This window comes from Myxocyprinus asiaticus, chromosome 12, assembly GCF_019703515.2.
Source record: "Myxocyprinus asiaticus isolate MX2 ecotype Aquarium Trade chromosome 12, UBuf_Myxa_2, whole genome shotgun sequence".
Taxonomy (NCBI): Eukaryota; Metazoa; Chordata; class Actinopteri; order Cypriniformes; family Catostomidae; genus Myxocyprinus; species Myxocyprinus asiaticus.
In genome coordinates, this window is record NC_059355.1 from 41810992 (window position 1) to 41826990 (window position 15999).

At 37.6% G+C, this 15999-nt stretch overlaps 1 protein-coding gene across 2 annotated transcripts in view; it reads right to left on the reverse strand.

The window, feature by feature from the left end:
- The window catches only part of LOC127449420 (receptor-type tyrosine-protein phosphatase gamma-like), a 153812-nt gene that overhangs the window by 31519 nt on the left and 106294 nt on the right, over positions 1-15999 (reverse strand). For both annotated transcript variants that reach the window (XM_051712831.1, XM_051712832.1), the window contains exons 7-11: positions 12032-12189; positions 11022-11217; positions 3970-4154; positions 524-632; positions 327-376 (exon numbers count right to left, since the gene is read on the reverse strand). In XM_051712831.1, coding sequence (XP_051568791.1) covers positions 327-376; positions 524-632; positions 3970-4154; positions 11022-11217; positions 12032-12189 — 698 coding nt within the window. The remainder of the gene's footprint in view (positions 1-326; positions 377-523; positions 633-3969; positions 4155-11021; positions 11218-12031; positions 12190-15999) is intronic.

The window sequence follows — 15999 nt, forward strand, 5'->3', positions numbered from 1 at the left end:
CTGAAATTTCCAGGTTTTCCAAGACCGTGGGAACCCTGTGATTTAATATATTCATTGTATTGCAGTCAATTTTGAGAGTTTGGTGGAACACTGCACTTGATTGTCATGAAAACAAATGTCATACTGCTAAAAATCTTTATGGACCTAAAAATCAGCTTCATTTTCTAAATGCAAAATATAATTCCAATTCATTTGATTTTGGGGTGAAATGTAACCTGGATGCGTTTTGGTGAGATTCGCCCCAAAAAAGAAAGAAATGAGCAATGAATAAATGTAAAAACACTGGATCTTTTTCCACAGTGGACTAGATCAGTGCTATTACCCACCATTCCAGTTTTCACAATTCTTGTTCCCTCGAATATCCTTGTGGTGTTTGCTTTAAAAATGAAAAAACAACAGCAAGATTAATCAATGACCTGATGGATTTGCATGAATAATAGGCATTTTTCAAGTGGTATAGGAAGAATGGACACTAATATTTGTAATTTTTATTACAATTGGGTCATTGGGTAATTTTACAAACCTCTGAGTAAAAGTGTTTGGCTAAAGTCACTGCGCTGGTCTCTTTGACATACTGCTTGCACTCTGAACAGATACAGGACATCTGGAGACACAAGAGTGATGACTGCCCTCTGCAGGAGGCAAACAACACCACATATTTCATTAACACAGTATGTCACATAAGCGAGAAATAGACATTGACACAAGAAGGGTTGTCTTGGCACTTTTCTGCATCTAACATGGGTTGGCTTTTGGTCACTTGTTTGTGGTTGTGTATTTTGTATTGTACTTTAAAGGGATAGTTCACCCAAAAATGAACATTCTCTCATTATTTACTCACCCTCATGCCATCCCAGATGTTTATGACTTTCTTTCTTCTGCTAAACACAAATTAAGATTTTTAGAAGAATATCTCAGCTCTGTAGGTCTATACAATGTAAGTGAATGGTAACCAGTACTCAGAAGGTCCAAAAAGGACATAAACGCAGCATAAAAGTAATCCAAAGGCTCCAGTGGTTAAATCCATGTATTCAGAAGCGATATGACAGGTGTGGGTGAGAAACAGGTCAATATTCCACATTCTGGTTTCAAAGTGACTTTCACATTCAGCCACCTACTTGTTGGGGCCAGTCCAAGGCTGAGATTTATAGTAAAAAATGACTTAAATATTGAAATATTGTTTCTCGCTCACACTTATAATATCACTTCTGAAGATTTTGACTTAACCACTGGAGTTACTTTTATGCTGCTTTTATGTCCTTTTTGGGCCTTCTGAGTTCTGGTCACCATTCACTTGCATTGTGAGGACCAACAGAGCTGAGATATTCTTCTAAAAATCTTTGTTTGTGATTTGCAGAAGAAAGTCATACATCTGGGATGGCATGAGGGTGAGTAAATGATTTAATTTTTGGGTGAACTATCCCTTTAATGCTGTCATTTTTAGTTGTATACTTGTAAAAAATCCATTGAAATAAATAAATAATAAAAAATGACAATGAAATAATAATAAAGAAGAGTTATTTTATTGGCACATTTCTGAACAATGGACACAGTCTACGTGTCCTTCAAAATACTGAGCACACACACCCAAAAAACCTCATTACACAACATGGACTGACAGAATATAAATTTGATGAAATCTTATTTCCCAAAACCAAAATGTCAAAGAAAATTTGACATATGCCATTATTATTTGTATAAAATGACACTTATTTAATACAATGTCCTGTTCCGTCATCTGGCGATCCTCATTTCCCAGAAATAGATAATGGGTTCATTTGAATTGCATATGCCAAAAGCTGGTCTTGGTTCTTCAGGACAACATGTGGCTGAGCTTAAAATTGAAATAAAAATGTAAATGTATAATAGAAAAGATGAGGGAGTCATGATGGGCTGTAGAGTGAAAGAAAGTAATTGGACTTTAATCGTGGCAGTTATATCCCTCAACTTATTCCAAATTCCTAAAAAAGTCTGACAGCGCTCATCACAAAAAGTTCCCTCAACTTGCTGAACACTCTCTTGTTGTCATGAATACTGCATTTGTAAGACTACCCCAATAAGGTGACTGACAGACATGGGTGTAAGTCATTCAATAGACTTGAGGGAAGAAAGACCAAATGCTCTCCAAATCCATCAAAACGATGAGAGCAGTCCATCCATCAGACTTATGAAGAAATGCTAGGAACCAAGATAACATCCACAAGGGACACTCTGTTCTTTGTTTTTCCAGAAATCAAATAAGGGGGTATACTTTTTATAGGGAGTGTTTTTGTGGTCTATGTACATGTCAGATTGTCTCTCTGTTTTACAGGATATTGACAGGAAAGAAGCAAGCATTATAAAATTTATAAATGTCTATGTTGCCCCTAATTTTTCAACATAATCAATACACATATGCAGCATATCACATCAGTGTCAGTTTTAAAACAATAGACCAATCATGGATCAATTTAGCTGGGGGCGGGACAAGCATATTCAGCCTATTGAGTGTTTACAGCAAATGTAAAAACGTATAATGTCTTATTAATATCTAAACAGATGGGTCAATGATGTGATGCTCAGTTGTTTTGTCCCGATCTATTAAGTTATTCCAAAATAAATTAAAAATGAAATTCACATAAAACAATCACTTAAATCACCCCTCCAATAATAAACAAGTTTTCAATTACTGAGTTCAAAGCTCTGGGGCATAAAGTAAAAAATGTCAAATGGTGTAACCATCTGGAGACAGTAAAAATAAATAAATAAATAATAAAAAAATGTTGGCTTAAGTAGTGCAGAATATGTGATCATTTTATTTAATTTTTATTCTGATGGGAATTTATTTGGACACAAACTGGTATGAGAAATTCATTAAACCATAATAATTGCGATTGGGAGCCTGCAAAGATGCGACTTATACGTCATCAATAAGGGTTCACTTCCGCGATTTGGTACAATTGCATTCATATCAACAACGAACCACACCGGAGTTCACATGAACCGTAACCCAGACCACCTTTTCAAGTCGACTTGGGTGCGGTTTGCGGGTGCACACCCGAGTTCAGAAAACAACGTTCACACCACCCAAATTAACTGAACTTTGACGTCATTCGAACTCGGGTGCGCACCAAAAGCGCTAGTGTGAAAGCACCCGAATTTGAGTCAAGAATACATTTTTCTCAGGGTTACTCTATATGACTTGAACAAAATGTGCAATAATAAAAAATAAAAAAATAAGTCTAAGTCTCCTGACAGCTACACCACACTGTTTCTAGAAAAAATAGCAAATGAACTCAGTAATTGAACATGTGTCCATTATAGAAGAGTTTGTGTGAGTTGAATTTTTGGTTGCACTTTATTTTACAGTACATGTACTTTCAGTATACTTACAGTGTACTTACACAAGAAAGTACTGAGTAATATTAGGTAACTACATGTACTTATTATGGGTTAAGGTTAGGGTTGGGGTTAGGTTTAGGGTTAGTACCTAGTAGTTGTTGTAATTATATAGTAAGTAAATATGGAACAGTACTGTAAAATAAAGTGCTACTGAATTTTTTATGTATTTTTGAATGGAGTAATAATACAGACAAAAATGAGCGTCACATCATTGGCCCATATATCAAAAGTAAAACAAAAGGCTTTGGTCATTATAGAGGCTTTTTCCCATCCTCTACACTGTCAGTTTCAGTTATTACCCTGTATCTGTGTGTATACAGTATATGTGTGTGGGTATGTGAATATGCCTGCATAAGGTATACTTTTAAATTATCATGTTTTTCTATGCTGTTTTATTGTATGTTGGTCTGTTGGCGTTTATACAGTCTATGGTGGAGCTGAAGACAAATTTACACATTGTGGATAACAAAGTTACTGAACCGAACTGAAGAACCATGACTGTGGGAATGAGGCTTGTGGTGGTGAATACTTGTACCCCACTGTGCTCTTATGATTACTCTGCTTGCCCTTTCGGACAGGGAACCTCACCGTGCTGTGTTCACTGCTCTGCGTGAAGGTCTTCTCAAAAGGCATTTCATCCTTCACCCAGCTGTAGGAGACCAGGAAGCCCACTATAGGCGGGTGGTAGATCATTGACGGACGATCCCAGGTCAACACAAGGGCCGTTCGGTTCAGCGGATGGACCTTCATGTTGCCAGGGACGCTACTACAAACTGAAATGGAGAAGGCGGGAAAAAGGCAGACATATATGATAAGACAGATAAAACCATGGAATCCATGTCCTCATTAGAAATGGGAAGAAGGTAAAGTTGTTTTCATTTGATTAGGGATGTGTGACTGGAGATTAGAGGTCGGAATTACAGCTCTCCGGCAGCGGGAGCAGAGCCAAATCTCTGACGCACGGGTCCCTGGCTGCAGCCCGGAGGTGAAGCTAAATCTTTCATTGCTGTCTGACTCACCAAAGCGTTTTCACTAGAAACTGCTTCAAAGTGGAAAATAATACATGAGTTCATCTCAATATGCCTCCAGGGTCTCAAACAGCCTCTCGGTGGGTGCACGCATGCATGTCTATAGTGTGTACTACACTGGACACAGTAGGAAGGATAAATTGTGTGTGTAATACTGTGGTGCTCACTTAACAGTGGACACTTGACTCGGCCCTTCAAATAAACCCTCACAGCAAAGGTGTCTGAGGAGCGTTGAGTTTGATAAGCACGACAGAACATTCTCACCATGATGCTTTATTAGCTATTGTTTTTCTTTCTTGTTGCAGTGATCTTATTGTTAGTATCGTTTTATATTGCAGCCACCACAAATATGAACCCTAGGTTCCAGTTTTGCAGTATAAAAATAGTCCATTAGGATTACATTAAAGGAACAGTTCACCCAAAAATGAAAATGTTGCCATTGTTTTTTCACCCTAGTGTTGTATCAAACACCTATGAGTTGGTTTCCTCTGTTGAATACAAAAGGTTCTGTTGCGCAGAGTGTTAAGTCTCAGGCATCATTCCCTTTCATTGCACTTTCAAGTCATTTGGGCTTGAAACAACATGAGGGTGATTAAATGATGACAGAATTTTCATTTTGGGGTAAACTATCCCTTTAACATTGCAACATTTTTTTTTAACTTGTATTTTAAAGTCCCTTTCATGAATCACATCAGAGCCTCAACGCACTTCTCAATGCAAAAAATCATGCGTTGCTTTGAAATCCACATGAAAAGCCAGATAGTGTCACGGAAGGGTGATTTACTAGGTTGCTAGGTAGCAAGAAACAGGATGTGTACACAGTAAACAGTGAAGATGGTGAAAGCAAATGAAAGAGCAAACATGTATTTGAGCACAGAACAGAAAAAAAGGCCTAGCGATTGCTTTGATACCCCTACTTAAACTAGCCTAAGCTGGTTGCTGGTCTTAGTTGGATTAAATTGGTTTTAGCTGGTTTAAGCTGGTCTCCCAGCCTGGCCAAGCTGGTGCTCATTTGGTTTAGCTGGGTGGCCAGCTGATGCACTCCCAGCCTAAGCAGCTGAAAATGTCCCAAACCCCTCTAAAACCAGGCTGGTAGACAAGCTTAAGTGGTTTTAAGTAGTTTTTTTCAGCAGGGCCAGAAAAGGGACTCATCAAGAGTGATAAGCCTTTGTTTTGTACAACTTAATGTAGAATCTTTTTTCCCACCCTATTTTGATATGTGCATGGGCACCGCCCACGTAATGATACGTCGGAACTGATTAGTACTCATTAGCTGCACTTTGAATGTTGCATTTTCTTCTTGGTTCAGTTCGCTTTCACAAGGCAACATTTCAAAATCGACCAAAACTGTGTCAATAAAAGTCACAAGTGAGCAAACTGTCCCCTCATTGGTCAGAATGTTTGTGTGCTGTTCCGGATTTAGCTAATCCATTGATATACCAGTAAAAATGATATTCAGTACTGTGCAAAGGTTTTAGGCACTTGTGAAAAATTTTACATAGTGAGGATGACTTCAGAAATAATGCCATAAATAGTTTTAAAAAGTCCAGAAACCATTAAAAAAATCTAAATAAATTTTTGACAACCTTTGCCTTCAAAACAGCGTCAGTTCTCCTAGGTATACATGGACACAGTTTTTCTTGGTTGTTGGAAGCTAGGATGTTCCAAGCTTCTTGGAGAACTTGTTCTTCTCACAGTTCTTCTATGTATTTAGACTGTCTCAGTTGCTTCTGTCTCTTCATGTAATCCCAGACTGACTCAATGATGTTGAGATCCAGGCTCTGTGGGGGCCATACCATCTGTTGTAGGGCTCCTTGTTCTTCATCTATTCAACTCTATTTGCAAAGGGAATGTTGAAATCTAAAACTGATATTTCCTACTGATACACTAAAAGCAGATTATATTAAATAACCATTTAAAGACAAATGTTTTTTGTGAAAAATATAATGTGCCTAAGACTTTATCACAGTACTGTACCTGTACATTTTCGAATGTTTGAGTATTGTTTATGTCACGCTTATGCAAAGCTTTGCCGAATGGTACAGAATGCGTGTTCCAGAGGCTGCGCTGCAAATACACATTATCCATCAGTCAGACGAATATGAGCTATAAAATTTTCGTCATGGTTATTTTTATTCATAATTAGTTGATTGCATTATTTCTGCATTGAAAAGTGCCTGTTCTCACGGTCAAAGAGCTCTCTCTCTCTCTCTCTTGCGCGCGCGTGCACACACACACACACACACACACAGCAGAGTGAAACCAAGTAAAAATGTTTTATCAAAAAGTTGCTGATGTCGTCCTACCTGTGTTCTGCCGCTATCCCAAAGAGAGAAGCGATCATACTAAAATTACCTCTGGAATTACTCAAATCACATTTTAAATGTGTAATTATATCTAATAAAGCCTATAGTTGCCAAAAGGCTTTATCCACATTTTGATGATGAATTACATTGAAGTGTTGACCTATAGATGTCTTCTCCAAAGATCCATCAGGTATGTTCATGGTTTTTAAAGGGATATTATTTGATTCATTGGTCCATTGGGTCGGATTGCATTCTCACCACAAGCCAATCGCTCTAGAGTTCGTTTGCAAAGGTGGTCTCAGAACGCGATTGTTTTGGTGTGGATCCGAGTGCGATTGCCGTGTTCATATATGCCTAAAGGAACTGAACTAAGGGAGAAAACACACCAGGTTCCGAAATAAATGTTCCAGACGAGCCAGATGGGAAAAGGCCCTATTGCACATGGATGTTTCTTTAACTTCTGGTACGTTTAGCATTGTGAAATTCTAGGAAGTAAAGTCTGGAATTTTTTATTTTTTTTACACTTTTGATAACACTTAGGGGCAACATTGTTTGGTATAGTAAATTTTTTTTTAATGGATGGTAATCATTTTTACTCAATGAATATTGAAATTGTTTATGTTCATTTCACTCTTTGTTTAGATTATCATACTTTTAAAAATGTAATCATTTGTATTTTTATAATGAATTTTCAAAGTTTACCAATGAGAGTTTAAAACAGTCAAATCTATACTTAAAAGGCATTTAAAATGCACCAAAAATTAATAAACAAGGCATGGTAAAAAGTTTTTAAGTCAGTTTTAATGTGATCTTCATACAAAAAAAAAAGTTTATATCTGTTTGTTTGTAAAAATCAACCCCTGGGACATTACATTTTCCAAAGTTAAGGTTACACCCATATATGTTGACATTCAAGTCATGTATGTTTGTTATTTTTGAAACTTTAGCTTTTTATTATATAGATAGTTAAAACTTTTGTGAGAGAAAAGGGGGGACATGATTGTGACATGCAGGTCGGATTCAAACCTTCATTACCTGAGTGAGCACCATGGCTTAACATAACTGCCCTGGAGTAATTGTGCTAACTGCTGCACCACAGCTCCAACTTTGTGTTTTCTTTTTAATTCTTACTTTCTTTAACCAGAGTCTCAGTAAAATTGTTTTTAATTATGGCTGTGAACTGTTGATAAGACGAACACTCATAATTGCTCGATTGACGTCACTTATTTCACAAATCATTTGGTGGGACATGTTTTTATCAAGCAGGGCGGACCGCATAAGTAGCGCTTGATAAGGTCATTATGCCAAAAGCCTGTGCTTTTAATGTGTGTATCAGCATTAGCGACCTGTCAACATTAGCAATAAACATGTCTGTGAAGTGAGAGGCAGATCCAGAGAAACACAAGACGTGAAACGAGGACGAGGGGGTGATTAGAAAAAAGGCATCTGCTGTGGAAGCCAGCCTCGGGTGCTCCGTTAGCCCGGGTGACTCAGCGAGAGCCCAATATTTTCATCAGTTCAATCATCAGCATGCTAATGACTGTCGCCATTACTGTCCGACAGAGATCACACACAAGCTGATGATTCAAACTGATTATTGTCAAGGCAATTCTTTGGGTTATGTAGTCAACAAGCTAAAATGTCAGTGCTGGGTACACTGTGAGACAGTAGTGCTGTGTGCTAAATAAGCTTTTATATTATATACCATGGCTTAAAACTGTTTTTTCTTCAGGATCAACATTTTACAGTTGCAATAAAACAAAAGTAAACAAAAATGTGCTTACCGGTAATAATAATTATTTTCAAGTAAGAAAAATCACATGAACAAGAGTTAAAACATTAGTTACACGATAGTAAAGTAACATTTCACCCCAAAATTTAAATTGTCATAATTTACTCACCCTCATGATGTTCCAAAATTCCAAAATGACTTTCTTTTTTATGTGAAACACAAAAGGAGATGTAATGAATATTCCGGTCTATCTTTCAATACAATAGAATGGACAGTGTTAAAGTTTAAAAAAGGACCCAAAAGTACCATAAAATTAGTCCAGGCATCTCACGCATCATATTCCAAGTCTTCTAAAGACAACAATATGTTTTAGTGAGAAACAACCCAGAATTTAAGTAATTTTCAGTAAAAATCTTGACGTACTTTAGTACTGAATAGCTGCGCGGCTGTGATTTAACTTTAGGTTCAAAACAAGAAGTTCATGAGTTCACATGTTCATGTAATCTTTGAAATGAAGAGAAGGTAAACATTTGTGGCTCGCTGTCCATAGTGGAGGGCTCGAGCTTGAGACTCGACCCGAGCCCGAGGAACCCCCCAGACTTCCTTGTCTGATTTAGTGGTAACTAGCCATGAAGGTGGAGTTGGGGTGGCGTAGGGATACCGGAAGAACTGTCGCAGGACAGAGATAAGCAGCAGTTTATATACACTTACTCCAGTGTTGATTGGTTGGATTAAATGAACATGCTCCCCCGAACTTTTGTTAAGAACTTCACTTCATATCATAAACATACACTTTAGACACAACATGGCCAGTTGTTTTGTCTGTTTTTGCTCCACTCATGTAAAAAGTTATAAACAAAGCCAAAGCAGGATCAATTGTTGTGTGTCGCTGAGCAATGTACAGACTGAAAGCCTGCCAGGAACGCCACAAACACAGACAAGCGAAGTGATACAAACAGTGAGGAGTCACAGAGCTGTTAAACTATATATCAGCACTCTTGGGACGCCACTTGACCAATCAGATAAGAAGACCGGAACTAATTGTTCTATGATGTTTTATTAATTTTTTTATATTTATAACGGCAAAAACTACATCATTTTTTTGTTCATAGTTTTCGAGGATGAGGGCAACCTGTCCATGTTGGCAGCTGCCCAATTTGGCTAGCTTGATGAAGCTGCACCAAAATATTATAGAGTTTGATTGTGTGCATGACTTTGTCCATGATGCCAAAAAACAAAAGATATGGGAAGATATTGCAACCCACAAGTTGGGAACACTATTACATAAGGATATATAAGGAAGGAAAAACAATCTGAAAAATAATAAAAACTAAGTGTGATTTAAAAAAACAAACAAAAAAAAAAAACAACTACCATTGCAAAGTGTTTTCTCAACTCGTTCGGCTTGCGTCAAAAATACTGGAATTGCTGTCTGGCCACACTGTGTTCATCTGTAGGGGTTTATTTTTAGAGAGCATATTAATGATGATTATTTCGTCTTTCTGCTGTGCTGCATCACTCCCGACTTCATCACAACCAATAGCAATCAATTCCCTCAGCCGGGGAGGAAAACAACGCTATCATTAACACAGAGTACACAGTCCCCCAGTTACTGGTCTCAGAGAGCTGTGCTGGTGTAGTCACTGCATTAATAAATCCTATATATATTCGGTTCTGTCTCAAGAGCAACGGATATCCTAAAAACAACCAGCTTTGCACTTTATGCATGAGATGAATGAGAAGAAACCCAAACAAGATGTCTAGGAAGAAAAACGGAACTACCGTTCTACCTATGGGACTTTTACCACAGACACTGCGGTCAACAAGCTGAGTGCATTCATAAAGGGATAGTTCACCCAAAAATTTTAATTCAATCATCATTCACTTGGGGCCTGGGTAGCTCAGCGAGTACTGACACTGACTACCACCCCTGGAGTCATGAGTTCGAATCCAGGGCGTGCTGAGTGACTCCACGCAGGTCTCCTAAACAACCAAATTGGCCCGGTTGCTGGGGAGGATAACATGAGGTAACCTACTTGTGATTGCTATAATGTGTGGTTCTCGCTCTCGGTGGGGCACATGGTGAGTTGTGCATGGATGCCGCAGAGAGTGGTGTGGGCCTCCACACGTGCTACGTCTCTGTAGTAACGCGCTCAACAAACCACGTGATAAGATGCGTGGATTGAGGGTCTCAGACGCAGAGGCAACTGAGATTCGTCCTCTGCTACCCGGATTGAGGCGAGTCAATACGCCACCACGAGGACTTAGAGCACATTGGGAATTGGACATTCCAAATTGGGGAGAAAAGGGGGGGGGGGGGGGGGTTCACTCCCCCTCATGTTGTTCTAAACTCGTTCCAAACACAAAAAAGAGATGTAAGGCAAAATTTTTACCTTCATCAATTACTTTCATTGTACAGAAAAAGAAGCAATGAAAGTGAATAGTGACTTTTGTGTTCCACGGAAAAATAAATTCATATGGGTTCAGAACAACAAGACCCCCCCCCTTTGTTACAATTTTTGTAACAAAAGTACAATTTTGTTACATACAGTTCAAGGATAAAAGCAGTCATACCTCTGTTGGTTTCTGTTTCTGCAGCACTGGCCATACTGTCAGTCATGAAGTCTGGGAGCCAAGCATCCATCACAGCTGATTTAAAGATCTTCCGGCTATCAAGGTCTTGAGTGGGCCGATGGTTATTCCTCAGGTAATCCACAGACTTCACATGATCCTGCTGCTCTGTGGTGAAGATGGAGTAAAAGGCCTCCAACTACAGCAATTGGGACAAGAAGAACAGAATGAGAGAGAGAAAAACAGGGAGGTAAAAAAGAAAGAAGCAAATCAGAAATATTTCCCTAGAGTTTATTCATTATTGCCAATTGCATTTAAATGTTAGTTTTTTTGACAAGATAACATGTGATGTCAGAGACAGTATAGGAGGAGGAGATGGAACACTTATTGAAAAACGTATTTGAGAAATCACAATGCTCAATATGGCGACTGTAAGAAAGGAAGTCCCACCTTTGAGCTACAAGGGGCCAATTTTCTTTTTTTTCTTTTTTTTTGATAGAGCCATCGTTTAATTTTTTAACTCCAGAACATGCATAAGCTGGACCAGCTTTAAAAAAATATGTTTTTCTTTTAAGCTTGATTTAAACTGAAGATGCAAACAAGATTTTACAACATTCCACTGTTTGTTTGACAGTCATTCATGGATATATATATATATATAATAAAAAGGACTATAAAGAAAGAGAACCAGCACTTCACTATTTCAAAACAGTATGTTTGCTGATGCTGTTTACCTTCAACACATATACTGTGCACAAACATTGATGATTATATAAATCTTTTTGATAAATCTTCTGCACTGCCTCATTTACAGGAACATTTGAGCAGATGAGTCACATCACTTGTTTGTGAGTGTGTGTGTGTGAGTGTGCAGATGGAATGAATCTGATACAGGGGACTGAACACACCAATTTCAAGCATAGTGCACACAGCTGGAGGTGATGTTTATACAAGATCATATGAATGTTGATGTGCATGTATGCATGATTATGTATGTGTGTTTGAATGCTAACCTGGTGGTAAGACAGGTAAACAGGCTGACTGAAGATGATCCACTCCACTACCTTACTGCATGGTGGTGTTGTGAGGGAGCCAGTGTAACGGTAGTAACTATCCAAGGATGACGGCAGTAGATCTCTCAGTATAAATGGACCAAGGCTTGTCTCCTTCTCTATTTAATAGATGACACAGAATAAATATTCTTAAAACTGTCTGAGATGTCATGTAAATGAAGTACTAGGAGGTCAAACATATGTTTGTTGGATGTTATATTCACAAACTGCCATTAAATACATTTTTTAAAGGGGTCGGATAACCCCCCCTCCTCCCGTGGTCCACTTATAATGTTAGTCAAGTTTTTTTTTTTTGCATCTGAACAGTCATAAATGTTGTGAAATGTGCTGTACAAATGGTTAAACTTAGACTGAAATGATCAGGGACTTAATATAAAAACAAACTTCAGCCACGCTTCTAACGCATGGAATCATTCTGAAGGATTTTGCTGTAATGTTTGCAATGAGGACTTTAAGACATTACAGACATTACAGCTAAATTTTCTGTAATGCTGCTTTGAAACAATGTGTGTTGTGAAAAGCGCTGAAGTAATAAAAATGACTTCATATGCAGAGCAGTAGGTGCTACACACAGCCAGAAACAACATTAGGTTTAGTGAACTTTTCCACATTTTACTCTTATTGTTACTACTTCTGGTGTTTAGGAATAACTGGGTCAATCCTCATGTTCATGAATTTAGGTTTCTGATGAAGGACATTCAAGGATTTCCGAGAGAGCTGTTTTTGCAGCTTAGATTAAATAAATGGTCTTTTTTTTTCAATGGAGAGAAAGCTTTCAGTTCAGAAACTTGCTGTTTGTTTTCACTGTACAAATAACTCTTATTTCAAAAGATCAAGAAAAACTACATTTTTTATGATATGACCCTTTGAAGTTTTAATGATTCCACAGGAGAACCGTTTTAAAGGAATATTCCGGGTTGGTTAGGGTTAGGTTAACAAGTGCATAGTGTTAAGATCAATTGACAGCATATGTAGCATAATATTGATTACCACAAAAAGACTCATCCCTCGTTTATTAAAAAAAGCAAATATGGCAGTTGCAGTCAGGCACTTACAATGGAAGTGAATGGAGCCAGTCCATAAACATTAATACGCTCACTGTTTCAAAAGTATAGCCACAAAAACTAAACAACATACGTGTTAGTATAATTTGCATATTATCATTTAAAAAAAAAAAAAAACAACAACAATGGTAAACCCTGTAATCTGTTAAACACTGTAAAATCCCAGTAAATCCCCAATTTTATAACATGAAAATCACTTTAACACATTACATTATTGTCTTGTGGCTGTACATTTGAAACAGTGTGTATTTTAACATGTATGGACTAGCTAGCCCCATTCACTTTCATTGAAAGGGACGAGTCAATGTATTTTTGTGGTAATCAACATTATGCCACAAATGCTGCCGAATGAGCTTAACTTGGAACATTTCTTTAAGCTCTGTGGTTCTTTAGAAAACCATCTACTGAATGTACTTGTAATTGAAAGAACAAAGGGGAGCTTCACTTTTCCTCTATTAACATACAATACCTAGAACCTAAAAGCTGATCTGAGGACCATATAATGTACACTAAAAAATGATGGGTTATTTTTTCTACCCAAATGCTGGGTTGAGGCTGTTGGGTTAAGAACTTCGGTTGATTTGACCCAATCTGGGTTGTGAAAGCGGACGTGAAAGAAACCATATATATTGTACGTCTTTACACACAGTTTCAAATCTTTGTGAATGAGAGAAAAACGGAAAGCTGGAAATTGGAAGATGTAAGCTGCAAGTCTTTAATTTATTTCTTTATTTAATCATTTTTTTTAACATATGAAGGAATAATTGGAGACGGAGAGTTGAATTACTGAAAATTAATATGCATTCTGAGGTGACAATGTGGCATGAAGTGAAGCGAGGGTTACACCTCGGATGTGTATTAACTTTCAAAACTTCCACAGTTTGGATTCAGTTATTCTGCTGATGCCGAGGTTACCACGCATATACTGTAATACATAACAACCACATATGCATTTGTTTGTCTCAACCCATTTTCAGGCTTTCAGCTTGGGTTTATAACTATTCACTGAATAACCTGTAACCGAGCGGTGCTGTGTTGCAGATGCCTTGCAGATCAGTTATTCCGCTTATCCCATGAATAACACACACATTTATTTTAGCACAACTTTCACATTTTCGCCATCAGGATGCTCTTTTGTGTTAAAATAAATTCTTATGCCAACATTTTCATCTAAACTAGTTATTTTGGCCCCTAGACACCCAGACATGCTTCTCGCAATCCTTACTAAAATTAAACATGGTTTTACTGCAGTAATATTGTAGTAACCATAGATATCTATGGTAGTAACCATGACTGTGTTGGTTACGTTTTTTTTTTTTTTTTGGCGGAAACCATGGCTTTACTATAGTAAAATTATAACAGCCATGGTTTTACTACAGTAATACTGCAGTGTCCATATAGTAACCACGGTTATATTTACAATAGTAAAATTGTAGTTACCATGACTGTATAACCATGGTTATTTTGTGGCTACTATTGTTTTACTACAAACTATGATTACTATAGTAAAACCATGTGTAATTTTTTTTAAAATATCTGATAGTGTTTGTCTTTTTTTCTTTATTTTGATATCTAAAGACTTTCTCAGCTTTGAATCCTGACTCCACCTCAAAGCTCGAAGAGAACTGGTGTGCCAGTGTTCAAAGACATGATCCTGCACTTTGCCAACAGAGAGAAGTGGCTCTTCATCTGGTTCATCACAGCAGACATTGGGGATAAAGAACAGACAAACTTTAAACAATTGTACATTAGCAGCAGCAGTAGTAGTGCAAGGTCTTGGCACATCATCCTGTTCTTAACACAGGCATAAAAAAGGGCCTTAGGTTTGCCATGGGCTGGTGTCATGGGGGGGTGTTTGGTTAGGGTTGCCTTCAGAAGAAAATGCAATAACACTACAATCCGGTTCAAGGCCTGTTTGTTAACGTTATTAAATGAATTCCTTGCCTTTGACCCATGTGCAGACCTCTGTACATGCTTTACTCATGTACATATACTGTAATGATGAGAAAATTATAATTTTTTGGGTGAAAGATTTTAACAACATTAGTTAACATTAGTTAATGGAGTATGAACTAACAATGACCAATTTTCATAAATTAACATTAACTTAAAATATTGTTCATTGCTACTTGTCTTGTGTACTAATGTTAACTAATACAATCTTATTGTAAATTGTTACTGAAAATACCAAATACTTTAGAAGAAGCGCTAATAAGTCACGAGTACTTTGTCAGATGCATAATGATTTTACTACGCCTAAAGATGTGTACTTAAAGGTTTTAAACTTGTCTTCTTCATGCATTGATAAACAGTCATTTCTTTTTTCCCAGGTTCGTACCAGTGGCTGATTACCTGCACCATGCAAAAGATGCCATCAAATTTCCATACACACTGATGCTTGGAGATAACAATCAGTGCTTTCAAGCTTTTGTTGTCATTCACAGAGAAGCGCATCAGCAAAATACATTGCGGGGCACCATGGACATTTACTTCAAAGCTTTCTACCTCTTAAATATTAATTATCCCAAGAAGTGTTCCCCAGTGTGTGAATCCCTACAGACTGGTAACTTGTTTATTGAAACAGACAATACATTGCAACCTTTTGATTGTTATTTGTCAGAGATTGCAGAGAATCAAAAAAGGCTCAGGATCCAAATGCAGAGTAAAAAACAAAGTGGAATTTATTTAACCAAAAAATAGCAAAACAAAAAACCCATAAACAACACCGTAGGGGAAAAACTCCGTCCAGCGCAGGCAATCCTCTTGGAGCTGGATTGGGGCAGACAAATAGGGAACACAGGACCGAAAAGGGAAAAACCAGACTGACATGAAAATGAAACAAGA